Source organism: Balaenoptera borealis (genome assembly GCF_965194805.1).
Source record: "Balaenoptera borealis genome assembly, chromosome: 3".
NCBI classification, from domain to species: domain Eukaryota; kingdom Metazoa; phylum Chordata; class Mammalia; order Artiodactyla; family Balaenopteridae; genus Balaenoptera; species Balaenoptera borealis.
Window position 1 is genome coordinate 108,847,551 of NC_138866.1, and position 25,054 is coordinate 108,872,604.

A 25,054-nucleotide genomic window follows, 5' to 3' on the forward strand; every position below is an offset into this window, starting at 1 on the left:
ATAGCGTTGCACCTCTGTAAAAAAGTTTGCTTTTTACTTTTCATTATAAAAGGTAACAAGACACTGGCATTCTTAACACCTCACTTGTTCCTCAGGACCTATTTCTGGATTTATCGTGGTCCAGAGAAAAATGCCCATTCTGCCCAAGTATTAAAATATATAATTGCCCAAGAGTTGTACCCATCACTTCATTCTGTGGGTGAATAGTGATGTCTCAACGATAATCTAAATAGATTGATTAATAATCAATAATATTTAACATGTATTTGGGCTTATAAAGTCTCAGGCATTATCTAATTTGCTGCTCCAACAACTCTGTGAGGTAGGTGGTATTATTATCATTATCATCATTATCTGCATTTTTTTTAGATGAGAAAACTGAAGCTCAGAAAGGCTAAATAACTTGCCCAAAGTCAGAGAGCTTGGAAGAGGTAAGGTTGGAATTTGGACACATTTTGGTCTTTTTCTCTAACTCAAAAGCTTATTCCCTCTCCACCCTACCCCCCTTCTCATCATACTGAATAGCCGAGCTAAATCACTCCAATAACAAACATCGGGAATATACTGCTCTTGGTAGGAAACTATTAACCAAGGATCAAAAGGCATCTCACAAGTAATCTGGTTAATCTTAATACTACTCAGAACTGACGTCAAGAGGTCTTTCTGGGAGTTACCTGACTAGTTTATAACTGGAAATAATCATCAACCTTCTAAGACCATTCTCAATTTTATAAAATTCCGAGTTCTTGACCTTAGCCTGACCAATACCAATGTTTAACAATTCTTAGGGCTGGGCAAATTACTTCACCTACCTCTCTGAGTCTCAGTTTTCTATTTGAAGATTCAATGATATAATGTATAAATGACACAGCACATATGATTATTTTATACATGTACTCTATATATATGCACATCACACACAATCCTTAGAAAGAGTTGGCACTCAAAACAGTTATTATTATTGTTATTGTTGATAAGAAATCCTGCCTTATAGCGAAATGAAATTCTTTTCTGCAGACTTTAAGCTCTTTCCAAAGCGGGGATAGAGAAAAGCGGCTTAGCCTCCAGCTAATATGACAGGCAGTTCATACCAGCTACCACAGCGATCCTTTACAACATTGGCACTTAACTGCTACAACATAGCAGCATGTTGTAATCAGTGTGGGATGTGTCACAAGGCATTTGTTGCTAATAATAGTAAAAAAAAAAATAAAGTTTTTTACTGGTTCATATAAAAAAATAAACTAACATGGACCTAAGATCACCCCCATAAGATCTTTCACTCTCGCTCACTTGCACAACCATATGCTTTCTCAAATTGGATGGAACAGGGTGGGGTTACTGCTGGCTTGCCCAGGAAATGGTCAAACCTTGGGTACACCCATGACACTATGTCACACATACAAATGCCAAGCAATTTTGTGTGTCTTGCAAAAACTGTCAAGAACTGCTGCTAAAAACAAACAAACAAAAAACAACAAAAAAGCTATCTTTATACCAATCTGTTGACCGTGTTTTTCCTGGAAGGCTGAGAATATGGAGGACTTTTCCCCTGCTATGTTACATATTTCTCTAACGTTTGAATTTTTTACAACCAGCATGTATTACTTTTGTAAGCAGAAAAACCAATAAAGATTAAAAAGAAAAACCCTAAGGCATTTGATTTTATTTTCAGCAAAATGGCTTGAGTCCTTTATGGATTAGTCACTTTATTTTATCCCCTGTTTAAAACTGCTGGGGTATTAAAGGCTTCTGCAGCTGCCTGGATGGCAGTCTGGCCTGTATGTCAAGGCCAGCTGGGGGCGGTGGGGGGGGGGTGGTGGCTGGGGGGGAGTAGGGAGTCTTCACCTGGTTTCCTGGAGGAGGGACTTTGGCAACTCCTGACTTCGAGAGTTTTGTAGCCCCTCTGGGTCTGGCCACCTCTAGTTCCAGGGTCTCCAAGGACTCTGCCCCACGGGGCTCAGCCGAGGCGGCAAAAATAGGGGCTGAAATTCGCCTGCCTGTGAGCCCTGCTGCAGAGTGGCTGGAACAGCTTGGAGGGAGGGAGCCTTTTTCTCTCTCCACTCTCTCAGCGCTGCCGCTGGAGGCCCCAGGCCACCATCAGGGTTTGCAGAGAACTCGCGATACATCTTCATGGTGGAAGAACAGACTGTGGGATTCAAACAGTTTGGCACACTCTGTCCCTGGACCTAAGGCTTGGAGTATAACATGGATTTGTTTCACAGTGCAGGCATGTTCAATAGGCATCCTGGGTGGGGAGGGCCGAGTTCCAGCTACACACTCTGCAAACTAAAAATCAACTTGGTCCGCCATTTTTTCTACTAAATATAATACTGGTATGTGTCCCCGGTACAGTCTTTTCTTCTACTGATTTTTGGATTTTTTCATGATAGTACTTGATCCTAGCTGAACGTCAGCAAAGCAGTTAGCCCCCTAATTAGAAAAGTCCTACCCCTTTGGTAGAGCAGTCTTGTGGTCATTTCTGGCAACAACAATAATGCTTGATATTTGCAGAGCTCTGTAACGGTTTTCAAAGTTTTTGTCCTCACTAGCTTGTTTTGATTTTGGTGTTCACAACAACTCTGAAGTAGGCAGATGGGTCTTATTAGTCCCATTCTACAGATGTGGAAAGTGAACCTCAGGAGGGTTGAATGGCTTCTTCTCTATGTCTAGGTTTCCCAGGGTTTAATTGTAGAAGCAGCCACCAAAGGAAAAAAAAAAAAAAGACAGACTTAGTGTCTCTTTCCTGCTCAGGATTATTTGATGCCTTTCGATTTATGTTATCATCAATCTGGGGCTCTCAAGGGGAAATGCCATGAGAGAGAAAGAGCTGGAGGTTGATCCAGCTAAGAAGTGGAGTTGGCACTCCTGCATTTCCCTCTGATACTCAACTCCCTGAGTGGCCTCAAGCAAGTCACTTACAACTCCACTCCCTCCATCTATAAAATGGGGATAACTCCTACCTCCCAGGCAGGTGGTGGTAAACGAATGCTCACAAAGCTCTTTGAAGATGAAAAGACCTATATAGATGGGAAGCTTTAGGAAGCTTGGCATATCATTCTTGGCAAGGACCAGGACGCTGTGCCCTTACTACCCACTACAGGCTCTGCCACAAAGAGAATAAAGAAAAGTCCACAGAACTGTAATTTTCATCTGCTAACTAGACTCAAAGATTTTTTTTAAATTGTTGGTTTCCAAAATGCCTTCCTGAGGGACTAATGGGTCCAGATGTTACTATCTTTGTCTCAGCTTGAGAGAAAAAGCACATAGATGGAGAAGTCACCTCTCTGTAACAGCTGTCACAAGCAAAGTCACTGAACTGAGCCCTTCATCAGGGCTTCAGTTGTCTTGCAGAGGTATCATGGAAATGGTATGATTCCCACTTGTTATACACAATAAAAACACATGTTGCCCTCCCACATTCTGACCCTTGGTATTAAGTTCATGTCTGACTCAAAGGACCCTGTCAAATTATAGCCATCCAAAAAAAGGTCCTGTACCTTACTCTGCCTCCCCCCCACCAAAGTCCTACACCTTACATACTATTTAAAGCCGCTTCTTAAAAGCTTTAACTTGATTGTGGTTTCTGCTGAAAATGTAACAGCTTTTTAGAAATCATTGTTTAAAATAAAAAGTGTTACATATACTTGCCAAAAACATACACATAAACACACCTCAAACTCTTCAAGAGATCAAGCATTTGCAAACTAAAGCTAAAATATGACAAAATTAGATTTTTGAAACTTTATTTCCTTCAGTCTTTACACATGTAAGACTTAGGAGCCTAAGAGTTAAAGCCCATATGAATTCAGAGAAAGCTGAGCTGTGTATGCAGGAAATACCTGAAGAATGAGGAAGACAAGTATGTGTTGTCACGTGGCTTTCTGTGAATGTGCAGGTAGTTCTGACAATGGGAACTGAATATTAATCCTTTGTAATATGTTTCTATCTCTACTGGATTAAGCTTTCCAGAGAAACTGACTCGCATTCCCTGATGCACATGTATCTCTGCTAAAAGCCAAATCCAAATGAGTACTTTTGTCCCTAGATGGGGAAATTCTGTCAAATCAGAGAAGAAACAGATTTTTCATATAGAGGAACAGTGGATGGCTTTGATTTTTAGATCCAGTTCTCTCTAGAATTCTCCTACGACACAGTCATGCACAGAAGACCTCAATTTAAGGCAACATATTCTTTATTTTTTTTGGTCTTTCCTAATCTAATCTCTATCACTTTTGTGAACAACGGAGCAGCCTTGTTGTTGAGGATTTCTGGGGTTATGTGAAATCAGGGACTAAGACAAAGGTAACTGGCCATTCAGCCAATTATTCTCAATTATTCTCAAGGTCCTTCTAAGATTCTAGAATTGACTACATTTTTTCAATATGAAGTTCTTGCAGATTTTCTTGAACCTTGAAATCAGAAATGTCTAATCTTTCTCTTGAATCTCTCAGGGTGGGTTAAGCCATTTCATATCAGCAGGAAAAAGAATCCATCTTATCTTACTAAGTTGTTGGATTATGATCAAGAGAGTTTCTTAAAAACTTCTTTTCCAACAATAGGTATGTGTCCCTTATATAATTCTGGATAATACTAGACCCAAAAAGATGTCATCTGACTCACAGAACTGCAGCTAATCTTTTCTAGCGATCAACCTCACTCTAGATACCAATCCCTTTTTTCCCCTTAACAAGAGCAATTGTGCCACATTTAGGTTACGTCTTCCTTTGCTCACAGTTGAGAGCAATGGGGTCAGCTCTTTGCTTTCATCATTCAAAGTCTGTTTTTCACAACAACAGAAAAGAACATCTTTAAAACCAAACCAAATCTGGAGATCTTATCTAGTTTCTGCTTTACCAAAAACATCAAAATTACTCTTACTGCGTTTTATGAAATAACCTTACTTTACACCATTACCCCCAAATTCTCACACCTAAGCCCAAGAGATAAGCACTCCATTTTACAGCCCTCTTAACTTTGCACCTGCCTATGCACACCTCAACTTATAGGTATTGTATGATCTTGGTACTTCAATTTACAAGATTGTAGTTTTTCAATGGATACACAGAATGTTACAAAAAGAAACAAACCTGGTGATTCAATTCCAAAGTCCAAAGACAGAAAAATCCATTGACACAGAAGTGGGTCTTAAAACAAGTAGGAGGGCTTCCCTGGTGGCACAGTGGTTGAGAATCTGCCTGCCAATGCAGGGGACACGGGTTCGAGCCCTGGTCTGGGAAGATCCCACATGCCGCGGAGCGACTAGGCCCGTGAGCCACAACTACTGAGCCTGCGCGTCTGGAGCCTGTGCTCCGCAACAAGAGAGGCCGCGATGGTGAGAGGCCCGCGCACCGCGATGAGGAGTGGTCCCCGCTTGCCGCAACTGGAGAAAGCCCTCGCACAGAAACGAAGACCCAACACAGCCATAAATAAATAAATAAACAAAAAAACAAGTAGGATTATCTGTTTAAATCTATTTGTTCTATGGCTTCCTATGAGTCTGGTCCATTGTATGCTTGGCACATAGCATCATAGTTCACTGAATAAATCAGTCAAAATATTCTGTTTGTCTCAGAACTCTCTTTAAAGGGCCAAAGTCTCCTGCCTAAAAAGTCAGCTACTGATTGCTAACTCTAACTGCACAATTTCTATCCTCCTTAACGGTGACATCACCTGCTGAAGATGTGCAGAAGTGGGTCAAAATAACAAGAATCCAGGTTAAGTCATCATAGCTCACCAGGCAGAGGAACCTATTGCTTCTTTCCATTAGCTTAGGTAGTTTTTGTGAAGATCAATTACTGTTCATTGAATATTAGACCATGTCATTTAAGAAATATTCCCTAACCAAACTGTTTGGATTCATGGCAAAAAAATTGGAAATAACGTGTAACTTTAAACCTTGAAAACACATTTGCTTTCCTCTATGTTAAGCCACTGAGGACTAAGATGACAACACGTCCACAGCCACAGGAACACAGACTGGTGATACCAAAAATTTCTTGGTCCACAGATCATTTTAGTGGGTGAGGATGGCTAAGAGGATTATCTCACAGCCCAGATCCCCATTCTACCTTTGTGCTGTTTCCCACTTCACAAAGTCTCCCTAGAATTAATAGGCAGAATGGAACTCCGGGCAAGAGACCAGGGAAAGGTCTGCTTTTTATTAAAAATCACAAGCAAATCATTTAGACTTGCCAGAAGCAGAAGTGTAGATGTTGTCATACTAATCGTTTTAAGATTCTAAGATCTTGAAGGATGAGTGACCAATTCCTAGAAGACAAATTCTACTAGGTTCTCCACCTCCAATTTCCAGGACATAGCCAATGATGTCTAAACAACAGATATGGCAAGTTCTCAGCCTTCGAAAACATCAGAGATGTATTTCTGGACTGCAGGTCAATGGTAATTTTTAAAAAATTCTCTTTTATAATGCTTTTCTAAGACAACCAGTTCAGCCGGACACAGGAATGACCAGACAAATGCCCGGAGGAGTTTTTTCTGACTATCTAAATGCGTGTTCTTTAAACTTGCTTATTAAAGAAATGTTTCCATTCTTAGTTATAATATATAACGTCAACTAGACAATGGATAACAATATGGGCTGATAGCTTAAGTAGGGTTGTTTTCTATGTCTATTCCCAAGGGGGGAAAGCAGGAGCTTCTAGCTATTTCTTCACTGGAAAGGGAAATACAGAAAAAGGCAGCAGAGCCTTGAGGATATTAAGTAGTTGTGAGACAGGAGGAGAAGGGATGCTCTGGCCCAAGCTTAGAGATTGTCAGATTTATTTTAAGAAGGTCTGACATCTAAGCATCAATTCTCAGACCGTTAACACCTAATAAATGTCATTCTTCCCTACAAAAGAAAATGTATATCTTGGGGGTTTACCTTGAAACTATCTTTATGTAAGTCATGCACTAGGGGTGGGGTAAGAACGCCACAGCCGTGGAAAGATAGCAAAATAAGGTTCACAACACTGTCCTTCCTCTTCCATTTTCAGTTTCTGCTCCTCCAATCTGAGGAGCTTCTTTTGCCTGCAGACAAACATTTCAGATGACATTTTATGACTGTCCTGCACATACGCCTATCAGCTAGCCAACACTTGGCAATGTGCGTCTTTGTCACTTAAAGAGAGCTTGAGTGAGTGTGACACTATCACTGGCATAAGTGAATCTTTCTAATTTGCAGTAAAAGCGCACCATTCACACACTTTGGTACTTCAGGACGGCGAGGTTTTGAAATCCACTTCACAAGTGATGGCAGCACATTTCACATCAGATGGAAACACACTCTGATTGCTAACAGCTGCTACAGGCACATCTTACTGTCACAGCCAGAGCTCAGAATAGCAGGTCCTTTTTAATGCCAATGGCTGCTACCATCTTAAATCACCACACACACACACACACACAAACATGTTGCACACCCTTACACACAGGTCTCTCCAGCTGTAAGTCCTACCACCACTTGCTGGGAGCCTGCACGACTAGGCACCAGGGATGCCAAGAGGGTACACAGAACCCACTGGCCCACGTCATCTTGTTACATTAGCTTCACTGTATGTGAATTAAGGATGATAGTGGCCACTTTTTTTTAAAGAAGAAAGAAAAGTACAACCTTGAAGTAAAGTGGAGAGGATCACTTTGCAAGCGCTAGAGGCTGGGGTTGAATCCCTGCCCTGTCACTTACTAGCTATGTGGACTTGGACAGCTTTCTTAATCTCTGTGCCTTATTTTCCTAGCCTTTAAAATGACCCCTACGTCCTTATTATAGGGTAACTAAGTGCTTATAGAATCAGTGCATAGCACATAGAAAGGGGTCAATAAATATTAGCTATCATCATCATCACCATCACCACCTATCTTTCAAGGACAGTAGTATTTGGCAAGAGCTGCTACTGGAGTTGCGGGAATGAGCAAGAAGATTGAAGAGGGATAGGTCATTATATTCCTTTCAGATAAAGACATGGAGTTCAGTGGCTTTCTTTTTTAAATTTTTTAAAATTAATTTATTTTTTAAAATTTATTTTATTTTTGGCTGTGTTGGGGCTTCACTGCTGCGTGTGGGTTTTCTCTAGTAGCGGGGGCTACTCTTCGTTGCGGTGCGCGGGCTTCTCACTGCGGTGGCTTCTCTTGTTGCAGAGCACAGGCTCTAGGTGCGCGGGCTTCAGTAGTTGTGGCTCGCGGGCCCTAGAGCGCAGGCTCAGTAGTTGTGGTGCACGGGCTTAGTTGCTCCGCGGCATGTGGGATCTTCCCGGACCAGGGCTTGAACCTGTGTCCCCTGCATTGGCAGGTGGATTCTTAACCAGTGTGCCACCAGGGAAGTCCCAGCGGCTTTGTTTCTAATGCAGAGGTCTAAATATGAGAAGTAACACTAAGCAGGTACAAAGCATGATGGAAAGAAACCACTGGGTATTAAGCAGCTCCCCACTTTCTAAGTAAAGCCCACAGCAAGGCTGGCATATTGAAGAGGTGGTAAGCAGAAGAAGTGGGAGCCAGGCTTCTAAAAGCTGTGTGGTGAAGTAGGGAAGGGACTCAGCTGCAGGGTTCGGAAGCTTCTAAATCTACCTGCTAACAAGTGAAATTTACCAGACACGTGTGAAACTTTGTGACCTTCTTTCTCCAGGGCTCAGCTTCCCTCTTAGGGAATACTGTAGATACTCCCTGCCCTTAGGTGTAGTGTTGCACCAGATAAACCGCCAGATCCGGTCCTGCTGTGTTACACAGTGATATGATGATTGCGAGTGAGTTGAACAGTCATTTCCCCAACAGTTGGGATCTCGTCAATGGCGAAACCCACCAGGTGTCACTAGTCAGGAAAAGTAGTCATAGAATGTGGAAGAGAAGCCCATCTGGCAACCACTTTGTCCATTTTAATTGCATTTTGGTTTAGACAAGGGAACACACTGAAATGTTCTCGTCAAGGTCCAGAGTAAAAGCTCTGGCAGACTACCCACTGGAGCTAGAACACTCTGTTTCTACACACCTGCCCCCTCCTTTTTTGGCCTTACTAAAAAAAAAAATAGTGTTTATTACTATCTAAGAGAATTCCTTTCAATACCACAGCCTGCCATATATTGACAGAAGAGACAGGGCAGCACAATGCTAAAATGGTGTGAATGGAAAATAAAGTATTTTTTTCTCCTTTCAAGGTATACAATTTCAATTGACGGTTCTGGGACCAAATTAGGTGGGTTTTTTTTCACATATTTATTTATTTATTTGGTTGTGCAGGGGCTTAGTTGCTTTTTATTTTTTTCTCTCTCGTCCAAGCCCACAATAGGTACGCTTTTGCTTTAAATCCATAGAGGCAAAGCCCTTGGCAGGTACCATCAGTAATGCAAATCTATTTCCCATTGATATGTGTTTTTCAAAATAAAACCATCTCCACCAATGAAGCATTTTAGGCTCTCAAGCTACATGGTTCCCAGCTATAACTGTCTAACGCATTAAATGTCAAGGACCAAGTCCAAGGCCATGTCAGGGACCATTAGGACATAGAGAAGTAAATTCTGAAGCAAGGTCTGGTGGTAACACCAAAATGTACTCATCAGACAAGAGCCTTCCCTGTGAGATGTTGAGGAACCAATGCCCAGAGGGGTGACTGGAGTCATTCCAGTGCTCCAGGAAAATCAACCTAACTACTCACCATGACCTGCCCTGATCTTGCCTTCCCTGTTATTTAAAGGGAAACCAAACCAGTCACTGAAAGCAATTCCAAAAAATGGAGCTCAAAAAAAATTAAGGCTTAGAAAAAAATAATTTGAATAAGTGTACAGACTTTCAAATTGAAATTCTGAATGGAACAGGATTTTTTTAGGTGCATAACCTTGGTAGGTTTAAAAAATCAGTCACACCTCAAACACACTCACCAATAATCAAAAGGATGACTTATGAGGAATTATTATTCATTTAAAACATCCTTCAAAATAAGTCAGGAGAATAAGCTTGACCAGGTCCTTACCCATCCCCACCCTCTAATATAAACAAATAGTATTTCTATTGAAGCCAATTTCCTGTTCTTGGAATCAGCTTTTTGAGTTGTCAGTTAGACAAGATGAACTGATTACTTTACCATAAAATTTACCAAAGCAGGTAACTCTACCAGAGAAATATCAGTCCATTTCAAAATGTTTCTTGAGAGTGAATTACTTCATCTATGAAAGAACAATCCTTTCCCCTCTTCTGGTCTGTCGAGCTAAATGGTGCTCAAGAGATACACTTCATTGCCCAATTAGACAGTACAGTTCATTTTAAAGTGAATTTATTATTTTCCTTTCTTCCCTTCCTTCCTTTCTTTCTTGACTTTTGGACATTACTAATTCATTTCAAAGAATGTTTTCTTCGGGCATAATTTTACAGATATTCTTTGAGAACCTATACCAAAGTTCAGGGCACTTTGCAAAAACATAATGTCATCAGTAAGGCAGGGAGTTCTCAGGCATAGAGAGTGCAATGATTTAAAAAGGTCTGTGTCTATACTACAAAGCTACAGTAATCAAGACAGTATGGTACTGGCACAAAAACAGAAATATAGATCAATGGAACAGGATAGAAAGCCCAGAGATAAACCCACACACATATGGTCACCTTATCTTTGATAAAGGAGGCAAGAATATACAGTGGAGAAAAGACAGCCTCTTCCATAAGTGGTGCTGGGAAAACTGGACAGCTACATGTAAAAGAATGAAATTAGAACACTCCCTGACACCATACACAAAAATAAACTCAAAATGGATTAAAGACCTAAATGTAAGGCCAGACACTATCAAACTCTTAGAGGAAAACATAGGCAGAACAGTCTATGATATAAATCACAGCAAGATCCTTTTTGACCCACCTCCTAGAGAAAGGGAAATAAAAACAAAAATAAACAAATGGGACCTAATGAAACTTCAAAGCTTTTGCACAGCAAAGGAAACCATAAACAAGACGAAAAGACAACCCTCAGAATGGGAGAAAATATTTGCAAATGAAGCAACTGACAAAGGATTAATCTCCAAAATTTACAAGCAGCTCATGCAGCTCAATATCCAAAAAACAAACAACCCAATCCAAAAATGGGCAAAAGACCTAAATAGACATTTCTCCAAAGATATACAGATTGCCAACAAACACATGAAAGAATGCTCAACATCATTAATCTTTAGAGAAATGTAAATCAAAACTACAATGAGATATCATCTCACACTTGTCAGAATGGCCATCATCAAAAAATCTACAAACAATAAGTGCTGGAGAGGGTGTGGAGAAAAGGGAACCCTCTTGCACTGTTGGTGGGAATGTAAATTGATACAGCCACTATGGAGAACAGTATGGAGGTTCCTTAAAAAACTAAAAATAGAACTACCATACGACCCAGCAATCCCACTACTGGGCATATACCCTGAGAAAACCATAATTCAAAAAGAGTCATGTACCAAAATGTTCATTGCAGCTCTATTTACAATAGCCAGGACATGGAAGCAACCTAAGTGTCCATCAACAGATGAATGGATAAAGATGTGGCACATATATACAATGGAATATTATTCACATAAAAAGAAACAAAATTGAGTTATTTGTAGTGAGGTGGATGGACCTAGAGTCTGTCATACAGAGTGAAGTAAGTCAGAAAGAGAAAAACAAATACCGTATGCTAACACATCTATATGGAACCTAAAAAAAAAAAAAAATGGTCATGAAGAACCTATGGGCAAGACGGGAATAAAGACACAGACCTACTAGAGAATGGACTTGAGGATACGGGGAGGGGGAAGGGTAAGCTGGGACAAAGTGAGAGAGTGGCATGGACATATATACACTACCAAACGTAAAATGGATAGCTAGTGGGAAGCAGCCGCATAGCACAGGGAGATCAGCTCGGTGCTGTGTGACCACCTAGAGGGGTGGGATAGGGAGGGTGGGAGGGAGGGAGACGCAAGAGGGAAGAGATATGGGGACATATGTATATATATAACTGATTCACTTTGTTATAAAGCAGAAACTAACACACCATTGTAAAGCAATTATACTCCAATAAAGATGTTTAAAAAAAAAAAAAAGGTCCGTGTGACTTTTATATTGCGTCATTCCAGGGACTTTCCTTAAAGGGGCTTTCAGGAAGAGATTAAAATGGAGAAAACCAAAATTTGAAAGTGGTGATCAGGCTGCCTTTAGCCTAACGTACGTCAAGGGGTCAAAGGGCTGGGGAGCCTTCAACCCACCGGATACCACGTTTTTTCACTCCTCTTCTAACCTGATAAACAGCTGTGTGGTTTATCCATCCCTGCTGACTTTATCAGGCCCACATTCTATTCAGCTACAATCGCGAGATGGGGAGGAAGAAAGGATGATATAGGAGAAAGCTAAAAACCCCGACGGTTTTAGTTCCTAAACGAATGATGTATTTTAATATTCTAGGAATTTAAATTCGTATTAATTGTTATTTGAATTAATGTTTGGTCAGTCTATGGAGAGAGTAATTGCTAAACTGGGGGAGATGAGTCACAAAGACTTTAGCAGTGGGCTTAGTGGGCCGAGGGGTTTGAGATCATGAGGGGCAGATGTAAGAATGCTTTCTCCAGGACTCTGCTGCCGCTCACTTCACTCCCGTGTGGTTGTTTTTCTCCATCTGCAACAAGTCAAAACAACCCCTGCGAGAAAGGCATAGGGACAAGAAGATAGGTAGCATTTCTGCATATCATCCAGTAGCATTTCATAGACATTAAAAGAAAGGAAACTTTAAGAAAGCCCATTTTTATACCCCCAAACACATCAAACTGCAAAACAGGATAAAACATGGGCAGTTCCAAAGGACTTCTCATGGAGAAAACTTCAATGCCACAACTCACGTTTCCATCAAATTCCCCAGGGTGCCCTTGTCTTGAACCCTGCCGAGTAGGTGAGGTTCGCCCAGCCCAGAACCAGGGAACTCTATGTTGACTGCAGTAAAAGCACTGAGCTGCCCCATAGCCAAACCCTGCTTCATCTTAGTGATTTCTCAACTGGTGGCTGCAGTCAGAATTCTCCTGTGACCACCATCAGATTATGACAATGAAAGTCACCATTCCGTGGTCCTCCTGGGCAGGAGTTTCCCTTTTGTTTTTCCTCCATTCGACTTCCCACCCTTGCCACTTGCTGTACAATTCTGTTCGTTAGGGGAATAGTAATTCTGACACAACCGAAAACACGTACGATCAGGGTAAGGTCGTCTGGATCCTGGGCACATACTGGATGCGTGGAGGTGCTCCTGTGCTGTGGCAGAGGATGGCTTTTGACCATCCTTTATTTCTGTTGTGGCCATTATCTACCATATTAATATTCTGGAAGAAGAAAATGAACGGCCAGTATTTTCTTCCAGCAAAATCACTGGCACCAGCCTCTACCCCAGAATAAGGACTGATCTTCAAAGTAGTGATGTTGTCATTGCCACAGGACTACTTTGAGTCCCTTCTTTGGCAACTGCTCTCAGTGCCAATGAGATGAGATGAGAAAGACACCTTTGTCACTTTAGAGTCACTTTTTTTTTTTTAAAGGAAAACAGCCTCGCTTGGTTTCTTCTCTTTATTCATCGCAGTTAACTGTTGGTTGTTTTCAAAAATCAAATTCACTTTTTCAGAGGAACAGTGGTCACTATGGAGAATATTAAAACTTTGCTAAAGGAGTTGAAAGCGGTTCCAGAAGAGAAATCACGTATTAGTTTTTGGGCCGTGACAGTGTTTTAGGTACAGAGGTTTAGCCTCTCCGGTTGACTGCTTTGACGGGGCAATGTTCCCGTGGAAGCATACCTTCTAGTACATTTGTTAAACTAAAATCAGCCTCCTTACCTAATAATGTAACTGACTTCGGGAGGAACCTCTGAGTCTCCCATTTCCTCCTCCTTATGTTACTGTTCAATTCGAGCAGATTTTGTGGAAATTCTGACTTCATGACCCATCACTGCTGCATTAAAATATGCTTTCTGATGTCATGCTCTGAAATAAACTAAGTTGTTTGCTACAGCTACCTACACACAAATTAGAAAATTATACGACAAGCAGTTCAATCCAGCCTGCAGCTGGGACCCAGGTTATTACTGGAAGTCGCCGTCGGCATGGTTTCTGGTTTCGCAGTAAAAGAAGATGACTTGAAAGGACTCGGTGGTTTTGATGCTCTTCTGAAATGAAAACGTTCGGTGAGCGCACAGCCCTGGGTTGTCATTAATGTCAGCCACGCGCAAACACTGTTTTCATGAGTGCAGCAGTCACTCCCCGTCCAGACCACGGACTTTCCACTCTCTGGTATTTCGGGCACTGTGCGGGCACTTTTCCAAAAGACAACCTCTGGGCAATCCATTCTAGGTGCTCAAATAAATACAACACTCTTCCATGAACAGGTGGCCTGAATTTGCTAATGTTAGCCACTAATTTCCACGAGAGAACGTGTTCCCTTCTGAGGAATACCGTAAGTGAACGATGAAATCCTCAAACTCTGGAAGGCAAGAAGTATGCACACTACATTTAAAGGTAAATAGGGTTGGTTCAAAAATAATGTAGTGGATAAAGATATTACAACAGCAGAGTAGCTTTACACTGCTCCCCTTGAACTTCTTGATGTGCACAGTGGAGCAGTCCCATTGATGAAAGCAGAAAACTCTCTGGCATTCCTGATATGTTTGATGACATGCAGCACCTTTTATGTACGGTGTCTGTTGCCTGACTATACTGTAAACAAGCAACAGAACACTATACTTCACCCCAAAGGTATGAGGAATGAGGAATTAAGCATATTGGGTTGGGAGGGAATTAACAGGACATTAAAAAACAGTTGCCATCTATTTTTTTGCTCTATGCAATCAAGTCGGGCACAAGAGAGAAGAAAATAAAGCTATTTTCTTAGGTTGGTAGTGTTAGGAAGTGGTATTTGCTATCGTATCATCAGTGTATTTTGCTTTCGTTATTTTCCTCCCGCCATGCATTGCCCGTGAATTAATTTAAGAAACAGGCAAAGCATCAGGGGATAGGTGAAATGTAAAACAGTATTTGCTATATTCCTTGGTTGCAAAACTCTAAGAGTGAGGTACCAAACTTTGGATAAGAAGATGTTTTGTGGGGCTTCCCTGGTGGCGCGGTGGTTGAGCATCTGCCTGCCAATGCAGGGGACGCGGGTTCGAGCCCTGGTCTGGGAAGATCCCACATGCCACGGAGCAACTAGGCCCGTGAGCCACAACTACTGAGCCTGCGCGTCTGGAGCCTGTGCTCCGCAACAAGAGAGGCCGCGATAGTGAGAGGCCCGCGCACCGCGATGAAGAGCGGCCCCCGCTTGCCGCAACTGGAGAAAGCCCTCGCACAGAAACGAAGACCCAACACAGCCATACATACATACATACATACATACATACATAAATAAAAAGAATGTAAGCAGACAAGAATAGCATTAAAAAAAAAAAAAAAAAAAAAGAAGATGTTTTGCAATTTCCCGGGATATCACATATGTGTTGTACTGGCTAAAGTGGTAGTATACTATTTTTAATATCACTTTTTTATTGCAATGAGTTTTAAACAGCGAAGGTGAATTCTCACAGATCGCCTGGGTGTTGGAGACAGGGTGGGTGGCAAAATGGTGATACTTTTATGGTAATCTTTTTATATCACTTATTTTCTATGCTTTCAAATTATAAATTCAAACTACAGTGTCACTCTTCATCCTCTCCCATGTCCTTTCTAATCTACAAAACAAAAATTTATATTTTATCACTTGTATCATGAAACAGCCACAAATAGGACTCCAGGGTTTTGCAAGTTTTGCTTTATACAAAGTGTCTGATTTTCTTCCAGCCATGAATGAACTCACAAGGACAAAGTAGATCACTTTATAAAACAAAATATAACTGATATTTGAAAACTAAATGACCAAAGGACATAACTGTTTATATTTGAGCTGCTTTTGACCTAGTAAAAAGTATAGGCAAGGAACATCTAAGGCTTGAAATCTGGATGGGCATTTTAAAGTTTCAAAATTCAAAACACATTCATTTCAAAAAATAACGTTTAAAGGCTAAGAATTTATAATCTGTGTATCAATGGTTTCTTCCTTTAGTGCTCACCAAAAAGGCATTAAAAAAAATTTTTTTTTTGCCATAGAATCATTTCTGGAAAACATCAATGAAAGTGTTACCAGTTATCAATCCTCTTCATTTGGACATTAAGGAGATTAAAGTCAATGTCAGTGTATAATAAGCTTTCATTGGAAAAGAATTAATCTTTTTCTTGACGTTGTTTTTCTCAAGGACAGTCAGAAAAAGATGTAAATAGAGGTATATATTATCAGGTAAATGGTGACTCTCAAAAGAGATGAAGAAGGAATCTAAATAATGCTGCTTTAATTCTAAAACAATAACAGTTCAAGCAATGAATGACTGAATTAACACCTCAATATTACACCAAACACAGGCTTACAAAAATAAGTTTTCAGTTGTGTGAAATCATTACCACACTTACAGAAAACAAGAGAAGCACTCTGCAGAACCACACTGCTTTTGCTGCTCTTTCTGCTAATTTAGTTTGTGCAGAAGATGCGCTGTGTGGACCACTTGTTCTTTATCACACTAAACCAACACTTTTAGAAGAAGACAAGACAGCTGTGAATTAAGTTGCATCTTTTCATCTTTCAGATTTCTCCAAGGAGATGTCTCAGGATTCCATAAGTGATATCAATTGAGTGATAATTATAGCTATACAAGGCATAAGCAATACATTGATATACCCATGTAGACTAGATTCACGACGCATTTATCTTCAGCATTTGGAAATGACTGGTAAGTGTGATTCAGTGCCCTTGCCTGTTGTCTTGATAATATCATATCTTTTAGGCAAAAGGAAACGTATACTGCAAAAGGAGACATATACTGCATAAGGGCTTTACCACTCTGATCTCAATGTGGAGTACAATGACAGATACCAAGGAAGCAGAAGCTGGTCACTTACACAAGTAAGTGATTTTGATGCTTTGGCTCATTCTGGTCTCTGCTCAGTTCCCACATCTTGGTCGGCAGATGTGGCAGACTTAATTAAAACCTATTTCCAAGGTTTAATATATTAAACATAGTTTGGGTATATGAAGAGTCATCTCAGTTCTCATTACATTAACAATCTCAATAAGAGTCCATCACACTAACTGTTGTCAGGGAGGTAAGTTAGAAAACCCTGAATAATTTCTCCTACTGCCCTTGCAATGATACCTTGGCTGGCCCCCTTCCTTGTCTGAAACTCCTTCTCTGGGTTAGACAATAAAGGTATGATTCGCCTCTTGTGAATCATAGTTTTTGTTTTGTTTAGTGTGTTCTAAAGAGCTAAACCTAACGTTTCAGATTACAGAATTCCAGGCGGTAAAGACCTCTGAGATCACCCAATCACACCCCTGACTTTTTAGCCAAGACAACCGGGGCTCGGAGAGGTAAAATGACCATCCCGAGATTACCAAGTTGGTGGGAAACCCAGGAGAGATTTCCACCCACATGTGCTCACTCTCCTGCCATCTTTCCAGCTAGGTTTACCCCAACCTCCCCATTTCACAGATGAAAAAACAGAACCAGTGTCAACAGAAATCACTCACTTGGGAGGAGTGAGCAGAGGTTAATTTATCAGGGTGGCTAGTCGAGGGCTTGGCAGCCGCATGGGGCCTGACCTTGACGACACGAAACACAGGACAGTCCATGGTTCACCGTGGTGGTGGTAGGGAGACGCAAAGAGCTTTCGCATCACACACACAATGCCCGGCAGCTGAGGGTGGAGAGAGCTATCAGGGAGATACGGTCCCGGCAGATTGAAAAAATGACGGTGGTACCAAAGAGGAAGATTATACCGAAATAAAACTGTGTCCACTGGACATTTTCCCCCAGTCTCAGTCCTGGCCACTGTGCACTGCAGACATATCTAGAGATACAGAAGCTTAACTTGCCTTTTAAAGTCTCCCTTAATATTTGTGCTAGGGTCCACAGGAAATAAAAAACCAGAGGCATTCCTAGCCTTCTACCCCCAAGTCATCTGCCATTATAATACTTGGATTCATTCTTCATAGCATTTATCACTCCCTGGAATGCTACGTAATTATTAGCTGTCTCCACACGTTGAGAATGGAAGGGGTACAGAGCAGGGATGAGTCTTTCTTCCTTATCCAATATCCCCAGTGCCTAGTTCAGTGCCTAACACACAGCAGGGGCTCCAAAAAAATGAAAACATTAGAGATTCTATCACCTGCTTCTAGCATGTACTCTCTGGTACCCTAGAGGGAATGAAAGGGTTGTTAAAGCTATCCTAGACAGCCCTAGGCATTTCCTTCTAGCAGTGGAAACCATGGTGAGAACCAAAATAAATGAAAGGATTCCTAATTTATCATATAAGATGAAACAAACATAAATCACTTGGGGCAAGCATTCTTTTCGGAACTACATTTACTAGAACCTCACAGGATTGAAAGAAAAAAGGCTGGGGCTGGGGGTGGAGGCAAAGGGGACTCTCAGGATGAGAAATGTAGGAATATTCTTCTGACATCGAGGGCTGGTCCACAAGTGGTCAGCACATGGATACCCTGTGTGGGCTGTCAGAAGGCAAGGAGTAGCTTTAGAGATAGAGAGATCCGGGTCCGAAAGCTGAGCTGGCCACTTATTACATCAGTGATCACGGGCAAGTTATTTAACTTCTCCAATCCTCTACTGTGTAATTTGTACTATGGAGGTAATAGTATCGATTTCACAGGATTGTTAGGAGGCTCAATGCAAGAAGACATCTAAACAACTAGCTCAGTGCCTGGCACACAATGGTAGCCCTATTAACTATTATTCTATGAGCTACTGGTATTTTTATCTGATCTCAGATAATACTCAATAATCAAAGTTAATCTCCATCTGCTTTTCTGAACCAGGCATTACTGCTTTATCCTGGGATTACTATAAGGTCAAGGTGGCAAGTGGGTTTCAGCTCATTTTCCAAGTCAGATGGATTTCTAGTGGATCCCTGGGATGTTGGATGCGACGCATTGTGCTGTGATTGATTGTGATGTCTGCCAAGGGTATGGGGCCAGGCTCACTGGTGCTAATATTAGAATTGGTAAACCTCTCCTAGTGTCACAGAGACTAACAGCTATGTTAATATTATATAACAAAGCACAAAGAAACGGAAAGAAGGGGCTAAGGGTCAGGTGGTCTGGGTTCTAACTCTAGCTCTGTAACTAACTGGCTAAAGTGATTTTGTTCCAGTCACTTCTTCTCCATAAAATCACTTTCTATTCAAATCCTGTGATTTACCAATCTTGATTTTAAAAACATAAGTGAAAAATACATAAGGCAGGGCCTGGCCTACAGGAAGTCCTTGATGGTTATCTGCTGAGATCATTTGAAAGAAAAATAAAAGCCCAAGGCTGTCATGCAGAAGTGTAACAGCTCAATATTTTCTGTCCTCCTTCAAAAAGTTTGACTCTTCCTACCCATGAAGAATATATTTGAAAGGAGAAAAAAAAAATTACCATATTTTTGGCACTAAAAAAGGGAAAAGATCAGCTAATGCTTAGGGATGCTTCAGGAAAGGCAAGGCTGTTGAGAATATGGCAGCTCTTTAATAACCAAGGCACCATTTAAAAATAGCTGGAATTAATTACAGAGCTAATGACCCATTGAAAGGCTTATTTAAATACCAAAGCCAGCACTGAACGATCAATGGAAAATATGGTTTAAAAGGGTTTTAGAGAGCAGAAACCAGGAACAGCAATTGAAACAAAAACCACATTATCTGAGGACACTAGCTAGCTTGGTGAGAAACATTCAGGATGTGAACATCTCAGGGGAGTTCTCAGACTGGGTAAGAGAAGCCACCAGGATCAAGAGAAAAGACAAGAAGATGCCACGTACAGTCACCTACTTGGAAAAAGAAAGGCCTCTATTCAGCATTCACCCCAAGAGCAGAGCCCTTTAAAAACAGCTCCCTCCATCACCCAGGCTTTCTCCCACCCCCGTCCCAGCCCCACCCCCTACTTTCCTGACATCCCTACCCATCTTTCCTGTGCTGTAGGATAAAATGAGGATTTCCACAGAGAGGAAAGCAGATATTTTAATAAGTCTCTGTGGCTATTTTAGAGCTGCGTTATCTCCACGAGTTTCCGCAGTGGACACGTCTCTGTCCTCTGTGCCTTGCAGCCACCCCATCATCAGCCAAAGAGGAGGCGATAATCTTCTCCCGTGTGCCCTACTTGCCAGGCAAAAGTGATACCACTGCACTTCTTAGCTTCTCTCTGTACCAAAATGGCCTTTCTGCATGCCAGTATCCTGGGAGCAGGCCGGCTGGCCAGAGCTGGAAGAGTTTCATTACTTCATTCATGCCCGTTTATTAAATGCATCACTCTTACCCTTGTTCACTACAGCCCAGATGTGCCCTGTAGTTGCCTTGCTGAGTGAAAAGTGCAATGGAATCAAAAGCTTCCAAAGCCCTTGAGATCTCAAGGTGGAGACGTGGGGGTGGGAGTGAGGCACTCTTGACGTATATTGGTTTCAAGGAGCAAATATAAATTTTAGTATAAATTGCTGCTCACAATACCGCTTTTAAACCCGCAATTATTTATACTGTACTACTCGAGGAACCCTATAATTATTCCGAAAGCGCTTGCCAACGTCTGCCCTGTTTCATAATTGCCAACACAGCCTTGTTCAAAAGGATTAGTGGCTGTGTTTAAATTCTGTTTGGTATTAGGTTACTGTTTCAGACAAGAAGTGATTGCACGACTTTGCGATATTCAAGCAGAACGGGGCCAATAAAGGACAAAGGGATTGTTCTGTGTTCACAGGTGGGAAGAGAGGGAAGGCTGGGAGAACACTCACATTGCTTGACATTTTCTTCTGCTTCTTTTCTGAGAAATACTGTCGTCTGTTGAGCAAAATGACTTTAAAAAAATGTTTCAAGTAGTAGTTACTTGAAAGAAGAATGATAACCCACTTCTCCATATTCCCCTCTCCCACCTGCCCAGAGAATATTTTTCCACTTCCGGCCTTTACTTTAAGTGAATCTGGGTAGTGACTCTGGAACCACAGCTTACACATCTCAAAGCACCCATCTGTGTGGGTCACTTGACTTTGCTGACCTATTTTCTGCTATTTCTTTCTGTTACACAAATCTCTCCCACTTGAAAGAGGGGTCCATCTATGTTCCCAAGAAGCACAGACAACAGAGAGGTTTCGCATTATCTGTAACGAACGCTTTTAGAGCATCTGGCATCTCAGGTGAGTGTTTAGGGGGAAAAAAAAATGGGATACCTCTTGGGTGTCTCTCATCTTTATTTCATGCTCTCTCTCCTTTAGATGCATCCAATTGTGGGTGGGAGGCTCTCCGTTCCCTCACCATCTCCAGATGAAATCCATCCTCAAAACTGAAGGTGCTATGGATAGTTTCATGAATAGGAACAGGGAGGAAAAAAATCTGGCCTAAGTAACAACTTCTGAATTTATACCATTGATCCTCTCCTCTTCCCATGCCCCTCTTCTTTCACGAGCACATCATGCAAAAATAGAGACCTAAGGCAGTTATCTGAAAACAAGTTCTGTATTACTCACCTAAATATTTTAGGGAAATGTTTTTCCTACTCAGAGGATCCAGGCTATCTTCTTGGTTCCATTTACTCTGTAGGTGAAGACAGTGCCATTGACTACTGCCCACACTCTGAGAAGGTGGGGTAGGAGAAAGTGCTGTGGGCCAAGACAGCATCCACAAATCCACTGGCCACTAATGAGGTCCTCTACGCCTAGAAGTTCATGGCTTCCCCTCTCTACCCATCATTTCAGGTTCTACCATAGACTATGTTTGATTCAAACCTTACTTCCTCTTGCAAGTCTTGTAAAATGAAGAAACCTTGTAAATTACAACAGATGTTTCCCACCACCATTCATGTAGCCAGTGTGAACTTCCCTACCCTCCTTTTGTGAACATGTTGCCTTCCCACCTTCCCCCCAGGAACATTTGTATGTCCACCCTAATTCAACGATAAATGACAAGGAACAGATTTATTGGAGCATATATTTCTGTATCATCTCCAAATGAACATCCCCAAATGCTTGAACAGCAATAAGTACCTCATAAATACCCTTTAAATAGCCAACTCTGAGGACTCTCTGATTTACTCCCACTGTCACTGGATGTCTTTTTCTCCTTTTTTCTAAAGAAATTCCTCCTCCTCCTTCTCCTTGCTGGCAGGAATAATTTTTTTGCTACCTGTATTCTTTCTGGCCAGTACTCTTTGATTCTGGGAAGGCTGAAGTTCAAGTTGCCATGGAAGAATTTGCATTGTTCCTCTATAGTCATACCTAAAATTAACCCACTTTCTTAATTAAGTAAGATCTAAATTGCACTCAACCGTTATGGTTACCTGGGAACTAGAGAGTGGGGCTTTTTGGCCCTAGAAGAGAATGTGTAAGATGTGGTTTGGCCTTCATTTGGAAGCAGCAAAAATCACAGGGGTCGTGGTTACATGACAGGAAGGGCCAGGGTAGTGAACACTGTGTTTTGGCTAAGTAACTAACTTTGTACTATTATGTAATGGAGTACAAGCTCAGCCTTGCTTGAGTTTAAATAACCAAAGTCAACTGTTAAAACTCTGGGATGGGAGGATAAACACAGGAAATTCTGTCCTCCGTCCTCCAGTCTGTCAGGCCCACCATTCATCGGGAGCATATTCCCTTGGGCTAAAAGAGAAACATCTTGCAAACTGGAAACAAATAGTCATTTTCTAGATAGTTCTCTCACAGAATTCAACGAAGTAAATTCTCCTACCTGCAGAAAACTTTTGTGAACATTATGTATTTTAGAGCATCACCAGAGCAAATGGCAATGAATCTCAGCTGATTAGAGCTTTACTAAGTAAAGCTAAATTTTCTCATAGCTGGAGTTTTATCCAAGCAAGCACATCAAAACAAAGGGGGTAGTTATCGTAAATCTTTTTTATGGAATATTTCTAAAATCATGATATATTTTTCTTCTTCTTAGAGTATTTGGAACATAATTTACTCTTTCCTGATGATGAAGCAGTATTTCAAAACTTATTTTTAAAACTTATTAGAAACTTATCAAAACAGTACAAAATAGAAACTTATCAAAACAGTACAAAATTATTTTATATGCTGTAATACTCTGAGGGCCTTCTAAGGTTTATATGACATTTTGCCCCAAAGCTAAATGCCCTAGTCTCTTGTCCCTTTTACAGTTTTTTCCCCTTTATCAGTTGTTTTCCTTCCATCTGTAGCCATATGCTACATGTCATGAGGCCCTCTTACTTATAACTAAAATTTCATCTTAGAATCCGCTATGTGCTTGGAACCCAGCCAGACACCCAAACTTGTCAGAGGACCTGTATAAAGACCAATTATAAATAGGATGTATCGGGTCTACAGGGATTTCCTCTGGGTCAAGTGCATGAGCTGTTGTGCCTGAACTTTGGGACTCTGTTTTGGCAACCCAAAGGCCTGTTTGCTTACCGCTTAAGTCCTCAGATGGTTCCTGATAAAAGAGGTTGCCAGAGGACAGATTTATCATAGGTGAAGTATTGCTACCATAGGAAGGCAAACAAAGTGACTGTAAGACCATGTTCTTCAAGTTACCCAGAGAAGGTGTGTGCAGAGAGTATGACTCTCACCTTTCTGTTATTGGCATTAGGGCTTGATAATTATCGAAAGCACATTAAGTTTGAGAAAGTTTCTCAGACCCTTCTCAATGCCTTCAAGTAGATATGTTTTAAGGAACAGCAAACTGATTCGATATTACTTTAGCAAGACAAATTTTATGATTCCCCCCCAAATATTCCAAGCCAAATATATAGACTTTATAAATTCTGGCTACTGTCTTTTCTTCTTTGTTACAGATAGTCAAAAGTTACTATAGTTGATTTTTCTTAAGGGGTTAAGTTATAACAAGATGTCTGTGAATGATTTGAATGTGTGGCTTGAGTTCATTTTGGACCCCATCAACCAATCATGTGTCATTCATATCTGGCAAAGCAAGAAGTTTATCAGAGCAAGTCTTTATTATGTTTCCTATGAGACTGTATTAATTTTAAATCTCTCTAGAGAATTTGACTCACTTCTTAAGTAGATTTAGGTTGAAAATGATTATACAGCCACGAAATGAACTCTGGCTGTATGTTACGATGTATGTCACTTAAAAAACACCGAGTAACAAGAGTACTTAAAAATTATTTTTTCTTTTCTCTTCTTTCGGTTTTCTTTTTGTTTCCAAGAGTGCTGTCTGAAACAATCAAAAATCATGTGACCCAATCAGGGTCAACTTGCCCCAGTCACACCCTTAATATTTTATTGACACAGGAACTGAGCTGCTATTCCATTTTTTTTATATTTGTGCTTAATAACTGGATTCAAGTAGCTATCCTCCCTCTAATGTGGCTGCTTGGACAATTTGTTGATTTGCCCTTAGCAGCAGCTGCTAATATTTAACTGTAATTTTAGGCTAAATATTTTTTTCTATTTAAAAGTTACACAGGCTTATTGGACAGAATTTAGAAAATAAAAGTATAAAAAATGTTTTCACAGTCTTCACTCCTAGACATAATCAAAGTTTTAAATATGTACATGCCTTTATACATACATCCTCACACATGTTTTAAAACATTTAATGTTTTAAAATACAAGTGCTTCCATACACAGGATTTTAATTTGTACTTTTGTAATATTAGAAAATGCAAATATTTATAAATAATTGAGACATAATTGCAATTGTGATAAAAAAAAGTAAAAAAAAAAATTTAAACTATTTAACTTTGAAATGAACACAAGAATTTCACCCAGTGCTGTAGATGCAGGAAAACTTAAGGAAGATGCTTTAACCACAAGATGGCCCCCAAGGTTTTGGACCCCCTTCCATAGATTCCAAATCGTAAAATACCAATGCATTTTTTAAAAGGGTCAAGAAAAACGGAAGGAAAGTAAATGTCAATCCAAAACTATGTCCATAGAAGTTGAAATTCTCCCAAAGTGAGCACAGAGTCAGCCTACCGAAGCAAATCCAAAATGAGGTGAGTATTCAAATACTCAGACAAAAATCCCTGTTCC

At 40.7% G+C, this 25,054-nt stretch overlaps 1 protein-coding gene across 15 annotated transcripts in view; it reads right to left on the reverse strand.

Moving 5' to 3' along the window:
- Positions 1 to 25,054, reverse strand: part of RORA (RAR related orphan receptor A) — a 729,602-nt gene that overhangs the window by 51,963 nt on the left and 652,585 nt on the right. The window contains exon 1 of one of the 15 annotated variants that reach the window (XM_082388121.1): positions 14,055 to 15,020. The exons of the other annotated variants lie outside the window; for them this stretch is intronic. Coding sequence (XP_082244247.1) covers positions 14,055 to 14,313 — 259 coding nt within the window. The 5' untranslated portion in view covers positions 14,314 to 15,020. Of the gene's footprint in view, positions 1 to 14,054; positions 15,021 to 25,054 lie in introns of those variants that run through there. 15 annotated transcript variants of the gene reach the window in all.